Source organism: Boleophthalmus pectinirostris, unplaced genomic scaffold, assembly GCF_026225935.1.
Source record: "Boleophthalmus pectinirostris isolate CB_2022bp ecotype Guang Dong unplaced genomic scaffold, ASM2622593v1 HiC_scaffold_15, whole genome shotgun sequence".
NCBI lineage: Eukaryota > Metazoa > Chordata > Actinopteri > Gobiiformes > Gobiidae > Boleophthalmus > Boleophthalmus pectinirostris.
In genome coordinates this window covers 21,059,014-21,083,211 of record NW_026571070.1, presented here as the reverse complement: position 1 = coordinate 21,083,211, position 24,198 = coordinate 21,059,014, and the positions used below count along the sequence as shown (strand labels likewise).

At 38.4% G+C, this 24,198-nt stretch overlaps 4 protein-coding genes across 8 annotated transcripts; 3 read left to right on the top strand and 1 right to left on the bottom strand.

Moving 5' to 3' along the window:
• Positions 1–637: 637 nt before the first annotated feature.
• rrs1 (ribosome biogenesis regulator 1 homolog) lies at positions 638–1,886 on the top strand. Its single transcript, XM_020925712.2, has one exon. The coding sequence runs from the start codon at positions 675–677 to the stop codon at positions 1,731–1,733; it is 1,059 nt and encodes a 352-aa protein (XP_020781371.1). The 5' UTR covers positions 638–674; the 3' UTR covers positions 1,734–1,886.
• A 1,597-nt stretch (positions 1,887–3,483) lies between these two features.
• si:dkey-97a13.12 (uncharacterized) lies at positions 3,484–6,089 on the top strand. The gene is made up of 4 exons (XM_055150811.1): positions 3,484–3,555; positions 4,253–4,420; positions 5,087–5,172; positions 5,891–6,089. Exons 1-4 carry the CDS (start codon positions 3,484–3,486, stop codon positions 6,087–6,089), a joined length of 525 nt encoding a protein of 174 aa, XP_055006786.1.
• Positions 6,090–8,136: 2,047 nt separating this feature from the next.
• mybl1 (v-myb avian myeloblastosis viral oncogene homolog-like 1) lies at positions 8,137–15,332 on the bottom strand. 3 transcript variants are annotated; one of them, XM_055151156.1, is made up of 16 exons: positions 14,905–15,332; positions 13,853–13,952; positions 13,696–13,767; positions 13,436–13,528; positions 13,037–13,257; positions 12,774–12,966; positions 12,636–12,704; positions 12,291–12,401; positions 11,528–11,743; positions 11,060–11,428; positions 10,847–10,986; positions 10,658–10,772; positions 10,461–10,577; positions 10,256–10,360; positions 10,014–10,178; positions 8,137–9,944 (listed from the first exon to the last, which is right to left on the bottom strand). In XM_055151156.1, exons 1-16 carry the CDS (start codon positions 14,925–14,927, stop codon positions 9,834–9,836), a joined length of 2,220 nt encoding a protein of 739 aa, XP_055007131.1. In that variant the 5' UTR covers positions 14,928–15,332; the 3' UTR covers positions 8,137–9,833. The 3 variants fall into 3 exon arrangements, with proteins under 3 accessions (XP_055007131.1, XP_055007132.1, XP_055007133.1); XM_055151157.1 differs by having other exon boundaries at positions 13,853–13,949; XM_055151158.1 differs by lacking the exon at positions 12,291–12,401.
• Positions 15,333–16,354: 1,022 nt separating this feature from the next.
• sgk3 (serum/glucocorticoid regulated kinase family member 3) lies at positions 16,355–24,089 on the top strand. Of its 3 annotated transcripts, XM_020925597.2 has the most exons (17): positions 16,355–16,604; positions 19,735–19,895; positions 19,977–20,060; positions 20,135–20,207; positions 20,289–20,364; positions 20,717–20,792; positions 20,869–20,918; positions 20,992–21,049; positions 21,203–21,286; positions 21,378–21,509; positions 21,787–21,899; positions 22,236–22,272; positions 22,639–22,725; positions 22,828–22,923; positions 22,998–23,153; positions 23,253–23,342; positions 23,440–24,089. In XM_020925597.2, exons 2-17 carry the CDS (start codon positions 19,818–19,820, stop codon positions 23,608–23,610), a joined length of 1,461 nt encoding a protein of 486 aa, XP_020781256.1. In that variant the 5' UTR covers positions 16,355–16,604; positions 19,735–19,817; the 3' UTR covers positions 23,611–24,089. The 3 variants fall into 3 exon arrangements, with proteins under 3 accessions (XP_020781256.1, XP_055007018.1, XP_055007019.1); XM_055151043.1 differs by lacking the exons at positions 16,355–16,604; positions 19,735–19,895; positions 19,977–20,060; positions 20,135–20,207; positions 20,289–20,364 and adding exons at positions 20,385–20,402; positions 20,479–20,585; XM_055151044.1 differs by lacking the exons at positions 16,355–16,604; positions 19,735–19,895; positions 19,977–20,060; positions 20,135–20,207; positions 20,289–20,364 and adding an exon at positions 20,461–20,585.
• The last annotated feature ends 109 nt before the right edge of the window (positions 24,090–24,198 follow it).

Genomic DNA, 24,198 nt, shown 5'->3' with positions numbered 1-24,198 from the left:
TTTAAAACTTTTCATCTAACTGCAAATGAAATTCTTTGATGGAGAAATAATAATTGTATATATATTTTTCTAAATTCAACACCCATTCAAAATCTCATGTTACTCACCGAAAGCGTTAAAAATCATAAATCTGGCAAAGTGTCTGTTTTTTATGCCTTTTGCCTACTCCTTTAGAAAGTTACTCCAGTTTAATTTGTAATTCATTTAGGGAAATCATAACTTTTGAAGGGCTGGAGGCCTTAACAAAGCATGTTTCATGTAGGCTAATTGAGTAAAAAAAATCCTCGGAAAATGCATCTTTTCTTTTTTCATATATTATATAAAAATAAGATAAATAAATAATTAAATCTTTTTTTAACCTTGTGCTAATGCAATCAAAAGTCCACCTACTGCATACCTTACCTACAAATCTGCACTCATTTTCACAGCAGCATGTATGAAGTAACTAGCATAGGTCCAAAACACAAAGATTCTCTTAGTTCCTTGTCCTCGTTATAAGACTACTTTTGTAAAAAACAATAAACACATTAGATTATTTGGCTTTAACAACTAAAATATTTAAACCAATGTCGACCTCCTGTGGTCGAGCCAGGAAATGTTTAAACTCGTAACCCGGAAGTCGTTGGCTAAAATGACATTCTGCTCCCCACGTGCGTTTGGTCTGTGGAGACAACATGGCAGCGAGCAGCGTAGAGGAGCTGTTAGCTAAAGCGGAGCAAGACGAAGCAGAAAAACTCAAAAGCATCACCGTAAAGAAAGACCTAGATTTGGAGTTTGACCTTGGTAACCTACTGGCATATGATCCGAACCGCGTGGAGCTGCGCCAACAGAACAGAGAGGAGTTTCTCAAAGCGCTGGCCCGAGACAACACTCAGCTGCTAATAAACGAGATATGGAAAATACCAACGGAGAGGGTTGAGGAGGCGATAGTGGCTAAACTACCCGACCCGACAACACCTTTGCCTAGAGAAAAGCCTCCACCTAAGCCCAAACCCCCGACGAAATGGGAGCAGTTCGCCAAGCTGAAGGGGATCCAGAAGAAAAAGAAGACCAATCTGGTTTGGGATGAAAATGCTAAGGAATGGAGGAGGCGATGGGGCTATAAAAGAGCCAATGATAACACTAAAGACTGGTTGATTGAGGTGCCCGACACGGCCGACCCAAATGAGGACCAGTTTGCCAAACGCGTAAAAGCCAAGAAGGAGCGCGTGGCCAAGAACGAGCTGAACAGGTTGAAGAACATTGCCAGGGCCCAGAAGATTAAGATACCAGCAGCAGGACTGACTCCCAAAGCGCAACAATCCAAAGATGAGCTGGCTCTGGCTGTTAGTGTGGCCAAAACATCCACAGCATCCGTGGGCAGATTTCAGGACCGACTACCCAAGGAAAAGGCCTCCAAAAAGAAAGGCGAGAAGAGGAAGTTTGAGCCTGTCATTGGAGACTTTTCAAATGAGAAACAGAAACAGCTGGACCTCCTTCAAATTATGGACAGCAAGAAGCCCAAGTTGGATGTGACCAAAGCTGTCAATAAGCAGATGAGAGAGGAGGACAGAGAAGCGGCTGCTGCTAAATATAAGAGGGGAGCTGGGAAGAAAGGACGCAGGGGGGGCATGCCAGGAAAAGGCAGGGGCCCAGGGGGCAAAGGTGGCAAAGGTGGTAAAGGTAAAGGGGGTAAAGCAGCAGCAGGAGGTGGGGGTGGGGGCAAGAGAAAAGGCAAACCTGGAAAGAAATGAATGTAGACTGACATTAATTCAGACTGCTTCTTTGTCACATGGACTGTACAAATATAAGTTCACACATGACTTTTCTGTCTTATGAATGAAATCTATAATTGTAAATACTGTCCCCAGCTTTTTGGTGATAATAAATGTCTTTAGTACATCTAATAGGCTACTGAGTTTTGGGCAATTGCATTGTTCTCTGCACTGGTGGTTCATGCATCCATTAAAATACATCACCCTCCATTCATTCATTCATCCATCCATCCATTTTCTTCCGCTTATCGGGGGACGGGTTGCAGGGCAGCAGCAGTCTAAGCAGGTACTCCCAGACTTTCTTCACTTCAGACACATTCTCCAGCTCTTCCAGGTGAACCCCAAGGTGTTCCCAGGCCAGCCGAGAGACACAGTCCCTCCAGCGTGTCCTGGGTCTTCCCCGGGCCTCCTCCCGGTAAAATATATCACTTCACAGCTAAATATGCATTAGATAGCAGTGAGTGAAATTACTGTCTCTCTTATTTACCAGAATCTTGTGTCAATGCTTAATTTCAGAATCTGCTCCCTTCCATGTCTTCCAAATTGGAACAAGAGCATTTTTTACATAACTGTAACACTGTTGTGTTTTGGGTCATTATAATCTCATTGTAATATTACTCATTGTATGTGGAGACATAACATCCCCCTTCTTCCAATAATTGTCTTGACAAATTAACAATTTCAGTTCTTAATTTTAAAAATGTAGTTAATTGCGCTCTTTGGCTTTTACGTATTGGGCAATGTGTACAAAAGTAGTTAATCCTCCCAACGTGGTGACAAATTGTGTAAGCACCAAAGGATTTGTTGTAGTTATAATAATACTCATTCATATCCAGTGGTGTATTTATCTAACTATAGTTTGTCCTAAGCAGCTTGGCAGTGTTGGCAGTGGAACTTTGTTTTGTAAGGTCACTTAAGAAACCTGTGGCATAATTTTTAATTGACTTTTATATTTGGGAGGATTGATTAATTTATTTGGGTCACAGGTATATTCTGACATGATTCCACAAACAGTATATAATCATATTTAATTGTCTATTATGAGATAGACCTATGTTTTTAGTTGTGCTTTTATTTGATGTGTCTAGACTCTTAAAATCTACTGGTATAAATTATCCCTTGATCCCAAAGTACAGGGTGTAAAAACTTAAAATTGATTTGTTAAAAATCCTGTTGATCAGAGGAATTCATTCACATACCCAAGTTGACAGTCCATCCCCATTGCACTTGAGCAGCATAGGAGAGATGTGCTATGGGACAAGAGAGGGGGGTAATGGGGGGGGGGCTTCATCACCATCTGTTGAGCTGTCCATCCCAAGCCATTTGTCTTTGTCCCTGCTCACCCAGGATACTTGAAAATGGGACACAGTCGATAACCCAAAATCAATCAGCCACTCATGACAAAGTTAAATGAAGAATTTGAATTCCCATTACGCGACTTGTGGCCCTCGCCTGTCGTTTCCCACATGTGACCAGATGGTGCCTTAACAAAAACTGTTCAAGCATGATATTATGGATGACAGTATATCATCCTTGGGAAATAGTGTTAATTTTTAAAATTGTAATTATAATGTAATAATTAAACAAAGTGTAGTTCCTCCATAATGACTGGTGCACTCTGGATGGACCTGCTCTTGTTTTTGTTGCTCTATTCTGCTGCAGTGGATTAGTCAGCCGCATTTATTTTAAGGCACTGCAGAAGGAGCAGAGAAGCCCTCAGTTCCTCAAGATGCAGCGTATCTACATGCACAGCAATGAGCACTTTGATGTCTTCACCACTGTCCTGGCTCCCCAAGGTAAGGTGAATTATAATGACTGCAGTGGAGCGTGGCGTAGCATGACATTACTGCATCATAAGGCTCCAGTGTTATGGCTCTGTCTAATCCTGAGGGGAAGTCTCAATCAACAATCTAGGAAAGCATTTTTAATTTATTCCTTTTTTTTATGCTTTTGCTTTTTCACAAACAGGAAGGTGTCAATTCAGAGCTGAAGCTGAAAAGGCAAGACAATTCTATATTGCACTTCTATGACACAATACAAATACATATGTAGCACAAACTGTATTACTTATATATTGCCAATTGTTAATCCATATGTAAATGAATTACCTAAACTATATTACCATGCTATTTAGGGTTGGTGCATTGCTGATGTAGTAAGTACTATGTAATTTATTCTCATGGACACATAAGAATACTTTGTCAGTTACAATCTATTTACAGGAGGGTCATTTAAGGAGGATGCATATAGGTTAAGATTTAGGGTTTCTATTTCACTAGACACTAGTTAATCTCTGAGATTTAAACCTTAATCCTCTCCATTCACTTGAGCCCTGGACTGAAAAGGCTACACTAATAATATAAGTAGTAGAAGTTGTATTTTTCAGAATCCATATGTCCAAAGTGATTCTCACCAATTAGCCCTCATTGAACTTGACATGTTATTGGTGAATTTGTAAATATTATGCGTCAATGTGTCATTTTCATACTGTCCACTAGATGGTGGCGATGTACAGCTACGAGCCCTACTGGCCAGAAGAGCTGCGGCTGACTCCTGGTGACGTGGTCCTGGTCCTGTTCAAACACGAGGAGGGGCGATGGTTTGGACGACTCCAGGACGGACAGAGGGGGTACTTCCCAGCTTCGTGTGTCATGGAGCTGAGCCAGGTTAGTGGTAGTGATGGTGGTCAGTGTCATAAAGTGAAGCACTGCAGCACTGAGGGATTATTACGGTGTCACTTCTGATTTATTACTGACTCCAGGTACATTTCAATACCAGTTAGGATTGTCAAATCTGCATTTGTGACTTAACATGAGTCTTGATTCATACTGTGTCTCTATAGCAGTTACTTATTGTTTATTTGGCACTTATTTGAATATGTGAATTTTAAGATTGATTTTGGTTTTACACAGCAAAAGCAAATCAACACATAATAATATATTTTTGGATAACTTTGAATTGAAATATAATATACAGAATAATCTTTGTTCAATTGTGATTCTGCACCAATAAAACAGCTAAATGAAGGTGTAATGATATAAAATTATATGGTATGTAATGATATATAAATAATAATAAATTAGTATTAAACACACCACAGCATTGTATTTGTTAAACATAAACATAAACACTACTGATAAGAAAAATGCTAATAATATTTTTTAATAATGTAGAATTTGATCAAAAATATTTACAATATATCAATAGTAATGATTATTGTAGTAATCACTATTAAATCTAACTAACTCTAACTATTACACTGACATTGCAATCTACACCTGCATTATGGTTAATAACAGCACATATTTAATTAGTAATTCTGCCTTTTCCAGTCAAAAAAACAGATCACAAGTCACAGAAGGACTGTGTCTCTGAGAAGCATGTTGGACGATGCAGGTGTTCAGAGGAGGCATCAAACGTAAGTCCTGCTACTAAAACAAATCTCCTACACGAAGTAGATGCATCATGTACACACAGCACTGAGCAGCTGTTCCAACATGGGACCCCACCTCCCCCCAAATCCCCATCCACTGCTCCGCCTTGTGCCTCTGAACAGGTGGCCCCTCCGTTCCCTCATTAGTTGACAATGCACTCTGATTACAACCCCCACCCATAACCCGCGCAGTACACCACGCACCGCTCTCATTAATAAAGGAGGGAAAGGAAACAGCTTAATGTTTACAAGAATTTAATGAGTAAATTGCAAAAAATAATCTAAGAAAAATGCATTTATTTAATTGTTACAATGTAATGCATACATTGTAAAAACAATGAACATTTATTGGCAATTCTTATGACAAATAGGTGAGATTTCAATATGATTGTTTTTATGACTTTTTATTAGTATTATTATAGATATATTTTAACATAAATGATCAAATGCTCGTAATGTGAGACTCCTAAAACAAATTGCAATGGCATTATATTTTATAAGGGTGCGCACTGCACACAGATCAAGCCACTTTGCTCAATAAGCTATACGGTGTAGTTGTAATAGAGGTACATGTTTGTTTGACAGTGTTCCAGTGAGTTTGCACACAGTGGCCTCTGTCCCGCTCCGCACTGGTCTCGCAGTGGAATTTGGGTCATGAGGAATAAACAGGGCTTTGTGTTTGTTATTTCCTCTTTGTCCCCAGTGGACACGTTCAGCATGCGCTCAGGAGGGGCAACAGGGCCGGAGGAGGGGCTTTGGACTGGGGCCAGACTGACAGCGAGGGTCCTGTCTCAGCTTCACACACCCAGCGGTCGCCCAGTCTTCTCTACAGGATCTTGTCCAAGTGCCGCAGGAAGAGCCAGTGCCAGGGAGCCACCAATAGGGCCTTTGAGGGTGACTAGACCCTCAAAGGTCTATGAGCAGCAGAATCATTTGTGTGGGTGTGCATGACTCCACACACCCTGATTCAGTTTGTAACCAAATTACGACTGCTGTAACATCACAAAAAAAAACCCCCCCAAAAAAAAACAACACACACACAGATGCACAGTATTCTTGATATTTTATTTTCATACATAAAATGCCACAAATTAGCAGTAACAACTATACAATGAAAAAGCATAGTGTTGTTTAAATATGTAATATTTATATTCTGTACATATGATTGTGTGTATAGAAGAATGCTTTTGTGTTAGTTTGTTTCCCTGAAACATTTTAGTGTTTGCCTATTGTAAAGAACAGAACTAAAAACAAAACCTAGATTTTCTGATTCTTTTCAAAGAATTACCTCACACATCCTTTGAACACACTGGGCCCCTCTCTTTCACTGCTGCTGCTGGAGAAATTGGGTGAAAGGAAGCAAGACTGAGGCCTAAACTTCTCCAAATGACCACGGACTGAGGCTGTTGCCATGAGCAACACTGGAGCAATGTACACAGCACTCTTTTCTTTTTCCTCTGTAGCGCTGCGCAGAGGGAGGGCTGGAGGTTAGCTCTCCCTAAAAAATATACACAAACTCTAATCCCAACCTTGGCCTTGACCTTTACTGGGAAACGCAGTGGGTTCTCACCCTGACTAGATTAGGTCTGTGGTTTAGTCCTTTGTGTGGAGCCTGTAGGGGGCAGTCACTCTGGGGCCAGAGCTGGGACACTTTCTTGCAGTGTGGAGAATGTTTATGAAGAGAGAGCACTCTGCTTGTCTGCCCCTAATCAAACTGTGATTGGCAAATTTATATCATGGATTTGTTGATGTATAATTTATGTTTAAGAGATACTGTGCAAGATACAATTGCCTTTTTTATGATAATGAAGTTGTACTGAAGGAGATATTGTTGAGGATGCGACCCACCATTCCCTTGAGCGTTCTATAAAAATCAGTCGCACAGATATGACAGTGATGAATTCAAACACTAGAGCTGTTTTCTTCCTATGAAGACATCTCTGTGTAGTATTGTTGTGAATCTCAGCTAGACTGGAGTCTCACTGACCTCACGTCTCGCAGCAACAAGTGGAAGCAGTGATCCTTCTAGTGCCGCCAGAGCAGGCTCAGAATGGCCCCGCGTAAAGTGTCCTCTCCTGCTGCAGGAGCTGCCTTTAGGGGCACAGGGAGGGGCGAGCTGCCTACCAGATGACTGTTCTGTCAGGCCTATAATGGGCTGACATCTGCTGTCTGCTAACACAAAAGCACAGGAGTGTGCATGCTCACTCAAGGATGGAGCAAGATATATTCAATTTAATATAAGCACTATATTTAATGTTCAGGACAAAAGGGTCAGTGGTTAAATAATTAGTTCCTTACTTCAATTTGAACATTGAAAAATCGCATTTGAAACATTGGCGCATGAATACATTCTACTTGCAATGCAATCAATTAAAAGGTTGAAGCTGCGCCTAATGAGACCATATTTGAACTTTTATGGTGCGTCCCTATCAGAACAATAGATGTATTTACACAAGAATGACTTTACTGAAAGAATATTGATTAAGTGAACATGGCAAACCATGTGTTTCTTGTGTGTATGTGCATATGCATTTACATTGCTGCTCCTTCAGCATAAGGCAAGTCATCATGTTGTGTCCTTCCCTCCATTTGGGGGCAATTGAATGAATGGGTGTGTAAAACCAACAGGCCTGAGGACAAAGGAGCCCGGGGGCATTAAGTCATGGGTGAGTGGGCCCCTTTAGGCCTGCAGCTGACCCTGTGGAGAGGGGCGAGAGGCGCTCGTGTCGCCGGACCCCAGGCCAAGTTAGCATCCTTACATTGACAAACATAGAAGGAGGTTGAGCTTTGAAGCACTTTATCTGCTCCTCATGACACTTGACTGGCTATAAAACCGAGCTTTGAATAATATTACTTTGAGACATAAAAAGAGGATGCATAAAATATACTGAAATGCATTTATTTTTGTACAATGTTACAAAGAAACTTGGATTTCCATTGTACCACAGTTATTCCAACTGCAAATGCTACAAAAGTGTTACACTTGTAATATGCCTTAATTAAATCCAGCATTTAGTGTATTGCTCAAGCATGATTATAGTAGTCTATGGCTGCAACTACTCTTGTGTATTACTTAATTCCTTCAACACCCACAATGCCATTGCCAAGTAATAACTTTTAAACTCATTGACTTTAACTCACAAATGGAATGTACAAAGATAAAAACATACAACTTACTGTATGATGAATTACAAAAATAATACAAAAAACTTCATCATCACATTGTGAGCAACACATACCTTGTTTACTTGGATTTCCCTTTTTACTCTCCTTCAGACAACATAATCGAAATTAAATGTAATAATACATTATCAAAGCCACACAGTTAATTTGCCATGAGCTGAAGTGTGTCGTGAAATGGTTACAAAATGGAAGCACTGATATTTTTTTAAACAAGGTAGTACTGGATGTAGGACGTAACAAACCAAGCAGCAGGATCTTAACAGCACAAACAATGTTACAATACAAACTAACACCGCACATCACAAACAGCTATATCCTCCTGTATAAACCATCAGATATGTACAATAAACAATAGATAAAAAGTGCAAATTGTCTATGATTAGAGGTCAGAATCAGAAATAGTCTTGCTATCTAATTGGACTAGTGTATGACTTAAGAAAAACAGGCCCTAACTAATTAAAATAATCATGAATGCAGAATAGAAACTTCTGTTTTATATCGACAGTGACTAACTCAGTGATGGAGTAAGGGAGGGAGACTATATAATTCTTAATATTTTTTCTTAAATCCTTTTTTAAAAAATAAATAAATTAGTAGACATTAAATAAATAACTGGACAGCCTTCAAAACAATGAACCCTTTCAGGACAAAATGCATTATAAAATTCTTCAATGTATTACTAATACCAGATAAAGTTGTAGTGTATGTAGATTTTAGGCTGTTTTGTCAGCAAAGTTAAACTTTTAAAAATGTATTATGTGTCTAATTTATATTAAAATCTAAGCTTTAGAGCTGTCAGATAATAAATAAATAAACAAACAAGGTACCCTTCAGTTTTTCCCGTCAAAATATGAAATACATTCAAACTAATGTCTGACTGAAACTATGGTTTTGTTGAAAAGTTGCACTGTTAAAAACATCATAGTCCATCACAAGTGCTATCCAGTTTCCAAATACACCGTTCTCAGCAGCAAAATATATTAGTAGTAGTAGTGCAACACCACCTATGTCCTATTAATCCCAAACATCTAAAAATCGTGCACATGCTCCTTACTTGTAAATAAGGCATTGCAAACCAGTAAGATGTGTCTAATAAGCAGTTTTCTGCAGCATTGGGAGTTTAGCAATGAATTTGAAGAGATGCATAATGAGTTTTTTTTTTTTTTTTTTACATTTAAAATATATTAACATTTAAAGTATACGTCAGTATCTACCTATCACTCACTAGTGCAGAATCTACCTGTCTATCTGTACAAAACTGTTATTGTAGTGAATTCTGTATTCAAAAGAAACCTTCAAAACACATCTATAATCACGAAATTTACCTGGGCAGTGACCTAGAAACATGCACAAGCACAATAACAGCAGCCATGCTTTTTGCAAATGTCCTTGACAGTGCATTTCTTGACTGGATTGTCTCTTACTGGACTCACTGTGTATGGGGACACTGAAGTGTGGACTGTTCAGAGCATGAGGGCTCTTGAGGTGTAGGGGTTCAGGTACTGGCGTGCCTGTTCTGTCAGAAGCAGCTGATCCTCAGTCTTTCCATAAACCACAGCTTCCCACTCATGCACCTGCACAGAAAAGCTTAAATTAGTCTGTGCTTTTTGACAAAGTTAAAATAATTGTTTGCTTTTAGTCACCTCGTTTAAAGTGTGTTTCTGTGTTTTCTGAGCTGCGGGGGACTTGAAATGATTTACAGGTAAAACAGAGGAATCCTCATCTAAGGAGTTCAAAGGTCGACTGCCCTCTTCCTCCTCTGTATTTGTAATCAACGATGAGCTTGTCAGTAAGCTGTCATCTGGCAACTAAAAAGGTTTATCATTATTTAACTTGTGTCCACTACTGTTTTAGCTACTCCAGTTACAAGACTAAGTCAACTTACTTGTGCAATGTTAAGCTGCTCTGGAAAGAGTTGTACATTTAGACAATCTTTTTCCCATGGATCGAGTACAAGGGACTTGCGCACCTTCCTAGCTGGAGCATCCAACTAAAAAATAAAACAATTATTATTAAGCATAACAAAAAAAACATTAGTATGAATTTACTTGCTATATGAATATATTTTCTTAAATTAGGTAAGTATTTACACTGTGTTTCCATGTTTGATAGTCTGCGTGGACATCTGTTTGGTTGAAAATGTCTGCTCCAGTCTCATGCTTCAGAACTTCCCGAATGTCTTCTTCAAGAAATGCCAGTGGCTGTGGCTAAAACAAGATAGAAAATAGATATAACAACAAAAGAATCCACAATATCTACACCAGTTATCTCAGGTATGTCAGCTCACCTCCATTTTGAGTGGACCATGCATTTTTTCCTGTGCAGCCAAAGCATTTTTAAAAGGTGTGGGCGTCCTGGGTGTGGGGATCATAACAGTCTTTCGAAATTTAGGAGTTCTGGATCTACAAAGTGTATCTCACATTAGTAAGTATTTAAATAATACAATCTGATCATTTACAGCTGCAGTGCATGTTACCCTTCATTTTCTTTCTCATGCTTAGGTGTGGTTTCTTTGTGTACAGGCGTGTTGAGGAGACATCTTTGACTGCACACAGGGGTTGATGTGAGAGACGGAGTATCCAGATACAAGTGCTCTGCTCCTAATATATTGCAAAACTAGAAACAAAACATCATATTAAGCCTAATGAATGGGTTACAGTTAAACATTAGGTAATGGAAAAATATGTACTTGTGATGGCGTAAATGGCAGGGACTTCGTAGGTGTTTTCTTGGGTGAATTTTGAATATTATCCAGGAAGGAGTTGCAGGTCCGTTCAGACAACGGTTCCCCTCTCTCTCTTTTCCTCCGTTTCCCAGAGGAAGTGTGAAGAGGTTTGGATGAGGTAATGGGCGTCAGAGATGTAGAGCTGCCAACTCCAAATGTGGTGGGGTCCTTGTTGCGTAAGCATAAGGCCGCCTGGGAGTCCACTGTGTAGCTCTCTGAAGTATCAACAGTCCTTTCCTGCAGCAGTGCTGTGTAGCCAGCCTGGTTGTGTCTGGGCAGTGTCTCAGTGTCTGACAACTCAAAGTTGGTCACGTCACTCCATGTAACCGGATCCTATAGTAAACAGTAAATATTTTCATTTTGGACACATCTAGAGCTGTATAACTTTATGTACACTCTTCTCATAAATATACCCGTTTAAACTAGACTTACAGAGTCAATAAGCTCCATTGTCTCAACAAACTCTGGTATGGTCTGCAAAGAAGAGAGTACAGTGCTGGCCTCCACAGCCAGGAACTTGCTTGGGGAGATGGGGGGATGCGCAGTGGGTTGTTGTGGGGTCTTGGGATCCCCCCATGACCTTCTCTCTGCTTGGTCCTCCAAGCTGCTACAACTGTCCGACCAGACTGCTGAGTACTGCTCTATATTCTGGGGCAAAAGGTGAGCATGTTAGCATTTTTTTCAGGTATTAAATTTATTTTATGGGAGAGTTAATATTAGAAATAAGATAAGAGATAAGATAGGATGTTAAATGAACAGACAGGATAATTATACGTGCAGTTTAAGATGAACGAAATGTCAGTGTAGAAAGAATGCTAGCTGAGCCACAGCACAGCCACTGAGGTAAAAAGGGAGAGGGTTTAACACTGAGACTGATCGTGGAGGGCAGATGCAGCTTTGAAGCACAAACCGGTGCAGTCTGCCTTGTGAGATGGGAGCCTAGTTACTATAGCAACACTACAGCAAATTGGACTACAAAAATGTTTTTTGTTTCACAACACACACTGTAAAAAGGAGTCAACACATAAATATACATTATTATACTTCCAATTGTAATGTTTAGTGATGCACTAAATAGTGTATAATAGTGAACTGGTTTGAGCAATTTAATAACAATCAGCTTTTTACAGTGTAAAAGGAAACTGAAAACAGGGTGTGCTAACTATGCTAACACACAACCACACTGCGCTCTTACACCAGGGCCTCTGCACTGCACTTGATGATGGACTTCACTTTCTGCTGACATAAGCAGCAGTTCAAGCTCCTTAATTCTTTTCTCTCTGTCAGGGTCATCCAGGCATGACGGCTATAACACATTTTAGAAGATTAAGAGGACAGCAGGAAAAAAATATAAGAAAACAGACAACATTGATTTTGACCAAATAAACCACATAGCAGAGTGCGACATAATTTGTCAATTAAAGTTAGATGAAAATTGCAGGACATTCAAGTTTTTGATTTGAAGTCCAATGTTAGCGATCACAAAGACACAACAAATTAGAAATAAAGAAAATGTAGATGTCTTTTCACATGAACTTACTGATAAGTATCCAGGATTATTTGTGTCCATCAAGTGCCCAGTGTGCGAATCAAAGGGGTAAGCACCAGTCTGAAATAAAACATTTCATTATTACTAAGTTGAGTTTTCCATCAAAGGAGGTTGTGTCTATGCTCTGACCTGGTTCTGTTGTACAGGGAGGGGGCTGGTGTCACTGCTCGGAGGCTCTGTGAGTGTAGAAGGACACTGTCTTTGGCGCCTCCTTCCAGTCTGACTAGAGCTTAAGCTCTTGGATCCCTCCTGCAGGTAGCCCTCATGCTCTACCTTCCTCCTCATGGTGGAGTTCCAGTGGTTCTTGATTGAGTTGTCTGTCCTGTTTGTTTTGTTTTTTCATTAGCTTTATAGTTTTTTTACATGATAGCATTAAAATGAAAAGAAATTACCTTCCAGGCAGGAGTTTAGATATTTCAGCCCAGCGGTTCCCTAATCGTTTGTGGGCCTCATAGATAATGCGATCCTCTTCTTGGGTCCATGAGGACTTCTTCACCTCTGGATTCAGATGGTTGTGCCATCGCTCGCGACACTGCTTTCCAATCCTTCCCTGGAGATGCTTTGCAATCACAGACCAGCGTTTGGGGCCATACTTGTGAACCAGGTCAATTACCTTCAGATGCATTAGAGAAGGGTTTAGGACAGAATATATATCTCTCTATATATTCTGGAGATTTCCTTAACATTATAACCATTATTCTATTTTCAAGTATTTACATCAAATAGAGCATAAAGCTTGCAAAGCCCCTATCATGTAGCAGTGTAGAACTGGAACTCCTGTCTCATCTTACCTTTTGATCCTCCTCTTTTGTCCAGGGTCCTTTCACCAGCTCTGGGTTGAGCACCTTCTGCCAGCGGTGCTGACACTGGCCATCTGTCCTCCCCTGTGACAGAGTCACACACATGAGGAGCCCACACCACAGCATGACAGTTTGGACTGCTCTGACTACATATACAAAATCTGGCACTGGGCCCAACTTCACATTACAACTATTGCCATGACCTCAGGTAGGTGAAGCTACAATACCTGTTTGTTTCATGGGGCACTTACAGAAAAGATGTTTGCTATTAATTTCCATGAGTCCGTTCCATGCTGCTCGACAAGTTTCTTCAGCTTTTCATCCTGGAACCAAATATGAGTGCACTGTTATCTGTGTTCATATGTTCCCTCCTTTTACAGTTGGTCACAGGCCTGAATAAAACCTTACCTCATCACGAGACCACTTCACTTTGCACAGGACCTTTTTATCTTTGTTCTTTTCTTTACTCTCTGGATCTGTGGAGTGCAGCTCTTCATCCTCGTCACTACTAAAATAAATACAAATACAGGGTTTAAGACTGTAAGTATCAAATTAACTCTGCTCATGCCTCATTTGCTGCAGTGGTCCATGGTGCACAGGAGGGAGGGGCGACATTTTGCTGGAAAAGAGGCCGCTTCTGTAAAGAGGTTCTTTCACATACAGAGGTATAGTTGTGAGGGAGTATTTTGGTAAGAGGCTAGGGTGTGGTCAGGAGAAGTGCAAAGTACTAACGGACCACATTCAAAAAACATCATTTTGTCAGAACACCCAATCAAAATGAACAAAACTGTAATCTGCACAGTGCATATGAGTCATGATGCTCCTGTGAAAACACAAGAGCATTTACTGTGAGATTGTTATATTGAATGATACAATTTCACAGTGGCCATAATAAATATTATCCACCATATGAATACAGAAAAAAGATCCATGGACACTACCATTTGATATGTTGCATTTCAATAATCACTGCCCTAAATATACCAAAATAAATGTCACATTAGGTATTTTACAGTGAAAGCATACATTTTTGGACTTTTGCATTGTGTTATATTAAATCCTATATCCACAAGAGTGTGTCTTTCAGTTATTACATAACATGTACTTTGACAATGGACTACGCGCTCCCACTGCCAGAACATTGTTCACACACCTTCGCTTATAATCTATCCAATGCGTAAAAGACAATTACCAAATTATGAGGACGGTCATATACCTGAATTATTACGTGATAATGAACATCCATTTGTTCTGTCATGTAGTGGATGATCAAAAACATGTTCTTTGATTCTCTGAAGCCGTGACAGGTGCACAGGGACACAAAATGTTCATAATATTATTTATTAAGTAGATTACTCGGACTTATCTCTGTATGCTGCATTTTTTTTAATGCTTCTGAATATAAAATACAAACAGAATACAGTAATAGAAATAGAATTTCGTCAATATTAGAAACCCACCTGCGCGACTTTAGGTGGTCCATGTTATTTGTGTAGATGATTTGGCCTTTTTGAACGTCGATCCTGTGTTTGGCAGCTCTTCAAAGTCCTTGTAAATGTCTTTATCCATAGAAACTGCTGGCAATCTTCGCTTAATTTTCCAGAAACACTGCAATCCAGGCTAGCTGCATGTTTTAGCCCGTCTCCATCTGCAGCTTACTGTATTCTGATCGTCAATCTTCATTAGCAGCAAAACGCCGTATCCTCTTATCAAAGAGCACTGTCCCTTTTCTCGCTCCTTTTTGAAAAGTAAAACACAAAATCTTGTAGCAAACGGTGCAGCTGAAGACTTATATTTAAAATCGAAAGCACATTCTTGTCACTGCTCGCTGCACAGAGCTTATGGTCCCGGGACTTTGCGTTTGTCCCTCAGCAGCAGCAGATAAATTTCGTCCATCCCGCCGATTCTGTGCGCAGGCGGCCTCGGCTCTGATTGGTTCAGAGCGCACGTCAGCAGGAGGGCGCAAGTTTAGTTTGATTGGTCACTTCCTGAAAGGGGTGGGACTTCATTCACTTGTCACGTGATGTCTATCCTTCAAAGCCTCTCAAAGCAACAATTTATTTATATACAGTTTAATTTATATTTTAATGGCCTCATGTTTATATTCTATGCGGTATTTTATTGAGTGTATCAGTATCTTTTTTGAAAATGTATTTAGATAAAACTCCAAAAGTTATTAGACCACAGTACATATAAAAGACAACCAAACATAAAAAAACAAACCAAATGGCATTCAGAATATATAAAATAAAATAATATAATATAGAAAATATATATCTATATAATTATTCTATAATTAGTTTGCGTAAGCCTGGTGCTCTAACACTATACTTGGGTTTTGGTGACACCTAGTGGACAGACATTTTTACTAAATATTTTTTTTTAATCGTGATGTCTCTTTCATGGTTGAGGTCGATATTTTAATAAATTTTCGTTTGAAGCTCTTTTCTGGGTTTGTAAATATAGGCAATATGATGAACTGAATGTGGTTGTACCTTGTAAGAGTTGACTATTTATGGCATTAAGTGTTTTTTCCCCTCAAGAGAAGCACATCATACAATGTAAGATCAATTAATTACTTCTTTACCAGTTTACCCGGCAGGTGTCGTCGTTGTTCTAGTTGTGTCGTGTTATGGGTCTTTTATAAAGTTAGACTGAGTTAGCCTGATGTCGAGAGAAAGACGTAACAATAAAACAAATCGTAGAATAATCCTTAAATTGTTATCATACATAGCATACTCATAATTTGGTATTTGTTGTTGTATTTTATTTGAACTCAAGATTATACTGTACCAACAAAAGTACATTATACTGTTTTTAAAAAACGACTACGCTAAAACGTGCTGACCTTTTATTGTGAAATTATCTTCCGGAAATGCATGGGCGCAGTCGTGTACTTTGACTGACACTGCAACAGTCACTTCAAGTCCCGTGACAAAATTCATGGGAACTTTCTTTTTACAGCGAGAAAGACTGATGTTTCCTGTTTCTTCCACTTCGTAAGCGCTTATGGACAGCGGTGAAATACTAGCAAAATATCCATCTGTATTTGACGTGTCAATTTCAACGGAATAAACTAAGTATTTTGGCTGTCTACAACGAAGAGTCTACGGCGTAGAGATGGAGAAAGATTGTTGAACACCGATTAGAATACAAAAAGGTACGTGATGTTCATGTCCACGTTTTTACGATTGTAACTCTGGCTCAGTGTCAGTAGATCACTAATGAAACCACTCAATAAATATTCAACCAAAATTGACAAAACAGATGCTGTTGGAGAATGGGAGAGCAACAAGTGGCTTCACTTCATCTCTTATATATTTTCACCTATCGTCTCAGATAACGCGTAATCTACAAATTTACAATGGATGATCATGTTGTTTTCTGTATGTCATAGTTTTCTCGTAGCTTTGTAGTTTACACAGAGGGATTATATGGGTTGGGCAGGGCTTGGTAAACCTCCGTGTTTAAATGTGTAGGTCCAGATATTATTAGGCCCTATAAGTCGTCCCTCCTCTGGCTTGGGAAATATTTTTCTTCTCCTTGGTTAAAGGTTTCCAGTAAACGCAACCACGTGACCTCTCTTCAAAATTTTAAATCCTGTCAATCAAGGTAAACAACGTGATCAAGTACAACATCCTGAAGATCAAGATAAACTGAGTTATTACTCATCAAAACAAGATAAAAACCTTTTTTGTTGTTGCACTCTTCTAACTTAAATTTAACCATTTAGGTTTTGTGTAGGCTTTCAGGTTTATTTGAACCACATTTATAATGGTGTTTGTTGTTTGTCATAAAATCTCGCTTGGGCTTGATGTTACAAATGACTAGAGAGACCTTTTCTTTTAATAATAGTCCCTCTTAAAACAAACTATATTTGATTTGGCATGATGGCTCTATGTGATCCCTGTCCCTCTTACATCTGGCATGTTTCTATAGGGAAGTAGTATCTGCATTTTGCACACTCGGCCTGTCTGCAGCTGACATGGCACTAAAGATGAGTTTTTCCATCGTTTGTCTTCCTGGTGTTTTACCACATTATACGTATTTGCATTACAGTTTTAGCAGTTTCCCTGTTTAAAGTCTGTAGATGTCCAGATGACCACAGTTGAAACTGTCGACATCCCTACACTCAGATGTCTTGACATGATCATACATATGGCCATTGCCCACACAGTGAGTACATAGCTGCCTTCAAGCAATGATTTGAACTAAGTTTGGTGTGGAGGTATGTGTTAGCTTATCTTTTTTCATGTTGCATCTTTAGTACTGGAACTGCCATTATGGTTCCTATTTGTATTATCTATATTATTATTAACATGTTCGCCAGTTTGGTATTGTCTGTTATTGGGTGTGGTGTCCTGCTGCATTCCAAATGAAGGAGTAGCATGCCAGCTCAAAATCTGAAGTTGTACAAGACAGTTATAGGTTATTTCCTAACTTGGACAGAAATATGTCAGGAATGTTATAGAGCAAGTCCTGTGCAGCAACATGTGCAATCCTTTAGCCTTAAAAACTGCTGCTTTAAAAAGTGGGCATCAATGAACATATCCGACTTCTTTATCAAAACAAAAGGATATCACTGACTGCTCCTTTTATAGTAGCATATACATAGTGCCAGTCATAGAAGATTAAGACCAAGATACTTGTCACATGTAATAAACAGTTGTAGTTGTAGCTGTACACAGTTTTTAAAAGCAATGCCTTTTTGCAGTCTTTGGTATGACTGAGCTAAATAATGTTATTGGGATGTGGCCAATAGACAGTCAGTTAATTTGGAGTGTGACGTATCTCCTTCAGACCTGGGCATTGTACAGCTCTCGAGCCACATATACCCCTCGGTTGACTCTAACCGGCCCATTTAAGATAATCTGGAATTACAAAATAAACATATTTTATCATTTTACCTCATGCATGGACTAAAGCTGCATTGCTTTTATTTTAGAGGTGTTTTTTAATGAAATTGTTTGTAAGGCAACCTCACGTTTTCATTGCTTAGTCATAACATATACTCCTACCAGTCTGACCAGCTTGACATAAAAATGCTATTTACTACTTTTTCTGAAGAAATATAATTAATATTATGCAGAGTTGAATTAAGCATTCTTGCTCGACCCTTCACAATATTTTCTGTGTCTCATGTGGCCCCATGGAAAAAAATTATTGCCCTCCCCTGGTCTAAAGTAATGACTTCAGTGAGAAAAAGTGAAAGTAACAAATGAATGGCTCTGAGTACAACAGCTTCCTGGTCAACAGAAATGACCTCAGCTCAAACAACGGACAAAAGACAATGCAGCAAATAGGGCCACGCTGTACCAAACATGACATGACCCTGCCTGTGTTGTGCAGTTTACTCATCTTTAAAAAGTAACTGAACATGCCCAGTTCAAGACAAAACCTTTCATTTTCTATAATTTAAAACACTTTCATACTTCTTTATTTATCTTATTCTTTTATATATTTATTTTTTGGGACGTGCAGTCCATCTCCAGGACATATCCTCTCTACCTATTGTGTGGGTCCAGCTTCAAAGAGGCGACTTAAAAATACTCTGACAGTAAGAAGTGTAAATGTCACGCACGCTGCATGTGTCCTTGTACAGTCACTGTGTGTGAAAGAATGTGGGCTTGAGTACTGAAGGGTTTTTGGAGGGTTGACTCTGATAGAAAATCTACAGGAAATCAAATGAACTCTGTGTAGGTTTGTATTAGTGGCTGCTACATGTCGGATGTCAGTTATCTCTGTCGAAATAACATGGCTGTGGATATGGATGTTATGTAATTTTAGTTAAAACATGAACTGAATTGGTGCTGATTGATGCACCACTATTTTTTTATTAATCCTTTAGTACATTTTACTCAAGGCAAAGAGTATATTAAGTCAATCTGAGTTTGAAGGTTTTTTGGAACAGCTTAGTTACTTTTATATTGTGGTAGTGCAGGAAGCAAAATCACAAGCTATCAAGCAAAATAATAATAAGAATAATAAGAATAATAATAATAAGAATAATTTATTATTATAAAAGTCACAATCTATCAAGCAAAATATAATAATAATAATAATAATAATATTTTATTTTTAGGAATTTTTGGTTGGCTCATTTAGAAACTAGTTGAGGGAAATTGGAGTGTGTTGGTCTTAAGATTTTGTACTACTACTTTCGATGACCGCAAAAACCCACACCACTGGAAAAATGTCATTCAGTTGAAGATTATACGCCCTTATTTATACACCATCAGTTAATTTTCACTTCCTTAATTCTCTGCATTGTTCTCTTTTTGTATGTCCAGCATCTGTCTGCAGAATGCGCAGGCCCTTTGTGAACCTGAATTAAGAACCCTGCTGTCTGTAGTTCAGCTCTTGTCCCCAAAAGATGGAGGAGCCGTCCAGCTTGCCCAGTGTCAGCATTCCCTGTCACGATGAGCAGAGGGACAAGAAAAAACGTTACACTGTATGTTAAAGTTTCAACTATAGGTTTTAGTAATCAGTAAGGATTATGTAATTAATATAACTTTTTTTTTGTCCATTTCAGGTTTACAAAGTGATAGTTAATGTTGGACAGCATGAGTGGTTTGTTTTCAGGCGGTATGCAGAATTTGATAAACTCTACAATATAGTAAGTTGTAATTTATTTTTTTAACATTTCATTGTTGATTTTGTCTTATTTATATTGAATTTGTACCTGAACAGTTACGAAGACAGTTCCCGACAGTGAACTTAAAGATACCTGCAAAAAGAATATTTGGGGACAATTTTGACCCAGGTAATGGTCATATACAAATTTATTAATGTTTCTTTTACATATGCTGACAAGTAACTTACATGATCTGTACTCAAATATCAGAATTCATCAGACAAAGAAGAGCTGGATTGCACGAGTTCATCAAGAAAATTGTTTCACATCCCAAGCTTTGTGACCAGTAAGATTTGCATCACATGTACTGTTTTCTCAGCTATGGTAGGGCTGCTTGGAAAATATGTATGTTTTTAGATTTGCTATATATGTATTATTATAATTTTTTTTTTTAATCAAGGTGCACATTTTAAATAACTTTCCACATTAACATTTGAGAGAAAGTAGATCAACAAGTACAAGAATTCAATGAATTTCAGAATAAGTTTGGAAAGATGTAAACTACAGGTACATAGCATACTTAGTGCTTTGGAAAGGATACTATACAATTCGATAATTGTGATGTTGTCTAGCGCAAATGTATGGTAAGCTGAATAGCTGACTCTTTAGTGAATTTGTGTTTCTTGTGAACTTTGCAGTCCAGACGTAAAGAGCTTCCTTTTGATGGACAGATTAAAGCGTTTTTCTTATGGCTCAGAGGATGAAGACGATAAGGTAATAGCATTTAAGTATTTTCTTTGTGAACTCTTTGAACTCTGAATGACTCATCACAACAATGTCTCTTCTACAGAACAATTCTACCTCTAGAAACATTAACCTGGGACCATCTGGAAATCCACAGTATGTCCGACTGTAGTTAAGTATTTCCTGACCTTTTGGGGTCCATCTTAAAGTGTTTTATTTTTAATTTCAGAGCGAAACCGACAGACTTTGACTTTTTAAAAGTCATAGGTAAAGGGAGTTTTGGAAAGGTATGTAAAAGTTATGTTCATCTTCTTACAGCTGTTAGATGATAATGGATGTATCTTAGAGCAATTTCATTGTTTAGACTGAGACTTGAAAAAAAATAACAAGCTTTACCAGGGTTGTTTTATTTACATTGGCCAATTTTCTCTCCTGTACAGGTTTTCCTTGCAAAAAGGAAGCATGATGAAAAGTATTATGCAGTTAAAGTGTTACAGAAAAAAGTAATACTTAACCGAAAAGAAGTTAGTCTGATTTTTAATCATTGTCTTATATTTCTCATTATAATTATAAAACCTATATAATTCTGATTTGTCTTCTGTTTTTTCAAATCAGCAAAAACATATCATGGCAGAGCGCAACGTACTGCTGAAGAATGTCAAACACCCCTTTCTGGTGGGGCTCCATTATTCCTTTCAGACCACAGACAAGTTATACTTTGTGTTGGATTTTATCAATGGAGGAGAAGTGAGTACTCCCAGTTTGATAAATAAGCTACTCGTGTTGCATTAAATCACAAGGTTAAGATGAGCTCTTCCCAGATTTGTGTTTATCAAAAAATGATAACATTGATCAAACTCTGAGTCATGTCTAAATGAATTATCTGTGGCTTTGAATGTCAGTGTGTGCAACTGTGAAAGTGACAAACTTAGCTGAAATGTCATTTGACTCATCCAAAAATATTATCGTCACGCACAGTTTTAGATGGACAAAAACTAATCTGCAACATAATTTTTCACTACAGCTGTTCTTCCATCTACAAAAAGAGAGGACCTTCCCAGAACCCAGGGCAAGATTTTACATTGCAGAGATGGCAAGTGCTCTGGGATATCTGCACTCTGTAAATATTGTATACAGGTATGTCAATATTTAGCCCTGTCACGATAAAAACAATGGAAGTGCGATATATTGCTAAAGTAAATTTAGACGATAAATGATAAAATTCAAACCAAACCAAAAAGCATAATTATCCACAAAAAGCCTTCTAAATGTAAAATAGTGTTAAATATTGTTGACCTGTACAAATAAATAGCAGAATGCAATGCTTAAATAATTAGTTTGTGTAATTTTTGTTCATAGTTCAGTCTTCTACATCTCACTGTACACATGAATCCACATTTACTTATTCACTGTCTATGATAAGAATGTCTTTCATTTTCTCTTGCTTATGTTATTGAATTGTTTTCTTTACAGAGACTTGAAGCCAGAAAACATTCTTCTAGACCATGAAGTAAGCACTGTTTTTATGCCAAATTAACACAAGTGATAGATGTTGTCATTCACTTACTGCACAATTACTTCTGTGTACAATCTGTTTATGTCAATTAATCTGAACCATGAATCAGTGCCTCAAGTCAACATTTAATTTCATTTACCCTCTCTTAGTTTAGCAATTAGACACAACGTGCTGCTAATTAAGTTGTTTTTTGCTAACGATTTACTTGCCTGTGCTTGTGAGGCATTAGTGAACGGGGCTAGCTGGACTGTGCTGTAGCCAACATTCCTGGGCAACAATACAACCTCACTGCCTGGGCATAATGGGCTGCTTGTGTGGCATATGCTGACTTAAAAAAATCTCTTTTTCCTCTCTCTTCAGGGACATATAGTTTTGACAGACTTTGGACTGTGCAAAGAGGGCATTTCTCAAACTGATACCACTACGACATTTTGTGGAACACCTGAGGTAATGCAGTGTAGCAATGATTTTTGGTTATGGGTGCTGTCTGCTGTCTAATACTAATAAATGGTAGTTATGCAATTGTTATAAGTAAGTTTCTATCTGCAGTACTTGGCTCCAGAGGTCTTGAGGAAACAGGCATATGATAATACAGTAGACTGGTGGTGTCTGGGGTCAGTACTGTATGAGATGCTTTATGGCCTGGTGAGTCTGACAAATGTACATTTTTGTTGTAAAATGTTTTTTGTTCTTTTCTAATGTGGTGTGTTTCTGCACAGCCTCCATTCTACAGCAGGGACACACATGAAATGTATGACAACATCCTGCACAAACCGTTGGTGATGCGTTCAGGTGCCTCCCACTCGGCCTGGACTCTACTGCAGGGCTTGTTGGAAAAAGACAATACACTCAGACTAGGATGCAAGGATGATTTTGTAAGTGGTGCAATGTTGTAATTTGGTGCCCCCTTGTGGACAAATCGTGTAGTGTTTTTTTTTCTTATTACTCAGAACATTTGTGTGTGTTTTTTTTAGAATGAAATTAAGGAGCACGACTTTTTCATTAGTATAAACTGGGATGAGCTTGAACAAAAGAAGATTCCTCCTCCATTTACACCTAAAGTGGTAAATATTTTTGTCTTCTGTCATTGGTGTGCATTGTGCAATGTATTTCAAATGTTTCCCCTTCACATAATCACAATGTACCTGTTTGTCGTCACAGAGTTGCCCTGGCGACATCTCAAACTTTGACACAGAATTCACGGATGAAATGGTGCCTAACTCCATTTGCTGGTCCCAAGATCATTCCAAAGTGAATGCCAGTGTTATGGAAGCAGACGATGCCTTTGTGGGATTCTCATACGCCCCTCCATCTGATGACTCTTTCTTATGAGACAAAACTCTATCCAACTCTCATAACTAAAGGGAACATTTTAAACTATGGACAGTTTTTCCTCTGTGAAACCAAAGCTTCCAGCCAAATGATTGGTTGAGACAAACTGTATCAGAGAGGTTTTATCAATTTATATTTATAGATACATGTATAAACAAAAAAAAATCTTATAACCATTATTGTCACCCGCTATTAAAACATTTATTTTTATTTAGGCCTTATAAATAGCCTAACTATTTCTGGTAAACTTGAAAGTGAACATTCCTATTATGTGGAGTTATATCCATGCTAATACTGTAAAAACTGGGATACTGGGCCTACTTCAGATGCGTCTGGTTTGAGCACAATGTTTCATAGGTCATTTATGTAGAATAATCTTGATATTTGTTGCCTCAGTGCATTTATTACAAATAGAAAAATAACAAATACACTTTTATTGTATGTTGTTGGACAAAAATAAATCACATTAAAAAATCTGATATTCTCCTCTCTTCTATAAGTAAATGAGGGTTGTTTTCTCGTTTTAAATTTAGACATTTCACTAATATGAATGTGTACGTAAGGTAACTTGATGTGTTCTAATCTTGT

What these genes read in the sequence shown, in the direction of transcription:
- rrs1 (XM_020925712.2), top strand. Translation starts at nt 675, where the DNA reads ATGGCAGCGAGCAGCGTAGAGGAGCTGTTAGCTAAAGCGGAGCAAGAC.
- mybl1 (XM_055151156.1), bottom strand. Translation starts at nt 14,927, where the DNA reads ATGGACCACCTAAAGTCGCGCAG. An exon ending in TCCCTGTACAACAGAACCAG is followed by an intron (nt 12,705 to 12,773) that starts GTCAGAGCATAG and finishes GTTTTATTTCAG; the next exon opens with ACTGGTGCTTACCCCTTTGA. An exon ending in TGCAGTGCAGAGGCCCTGGT is followed by an intron (nt 11,744 to 12,290) that starts GTAAGAGCGCAG and finishes CTTTTGCCCCAG; the next exon opens with AATATAGAGCAGTACTCAGC.
- sgk3 (XM_020925597.2), top strand. Translation starts at nt 19,818, where the DNA reads ATGGAGGAGCCGTCCAGCTTGCCCAGTGTCAGCATTCCCTGTCACGAT. An exon ending in TGGGGACAATTTTGACCCAG is followed by an intron (nt 20,208 to 20,288) that starts GTAATGGTCATA and finishes CTCAAATATCAG; the next exon opens with AATTCATCAGACAAAGAAGA. An exon ending in TAATACTTAACCGAAAAGAA is followed by an intron (nt 21,287 to 21,377) that starts GTTAGTCTGATT and finishes TTTTCAAATCAG; the next exon opens with CAAAAACATATCATGGCAGA.
- si:dkey-97a13.12 (XM_055150811.1), top strand. Translation starts at nt 3,484, where the DNA reads ATGCAGCGTATCTACATGCACAGCAATGAGCACTTTGATGTCTTCACC. An exon ending in TCCTGGCTCCCCAAGGTAAG is followed by an intron (nt 3,556 to 4,252) that starts GTGAATTATAAT and finishes ACTGTCCACTAG; the next exon opens with ATGGTGGCGATGTACAGCTA. An exon ending in GTGTCATGGAGCTGAGCCAG is followed by an intron (nt 4,421 to 5,086) that starts GTTAGTGGTAGT and finishes TGCCTTTTCCAG; the next exon opens with TCAAAAAAACAGATCACAAG.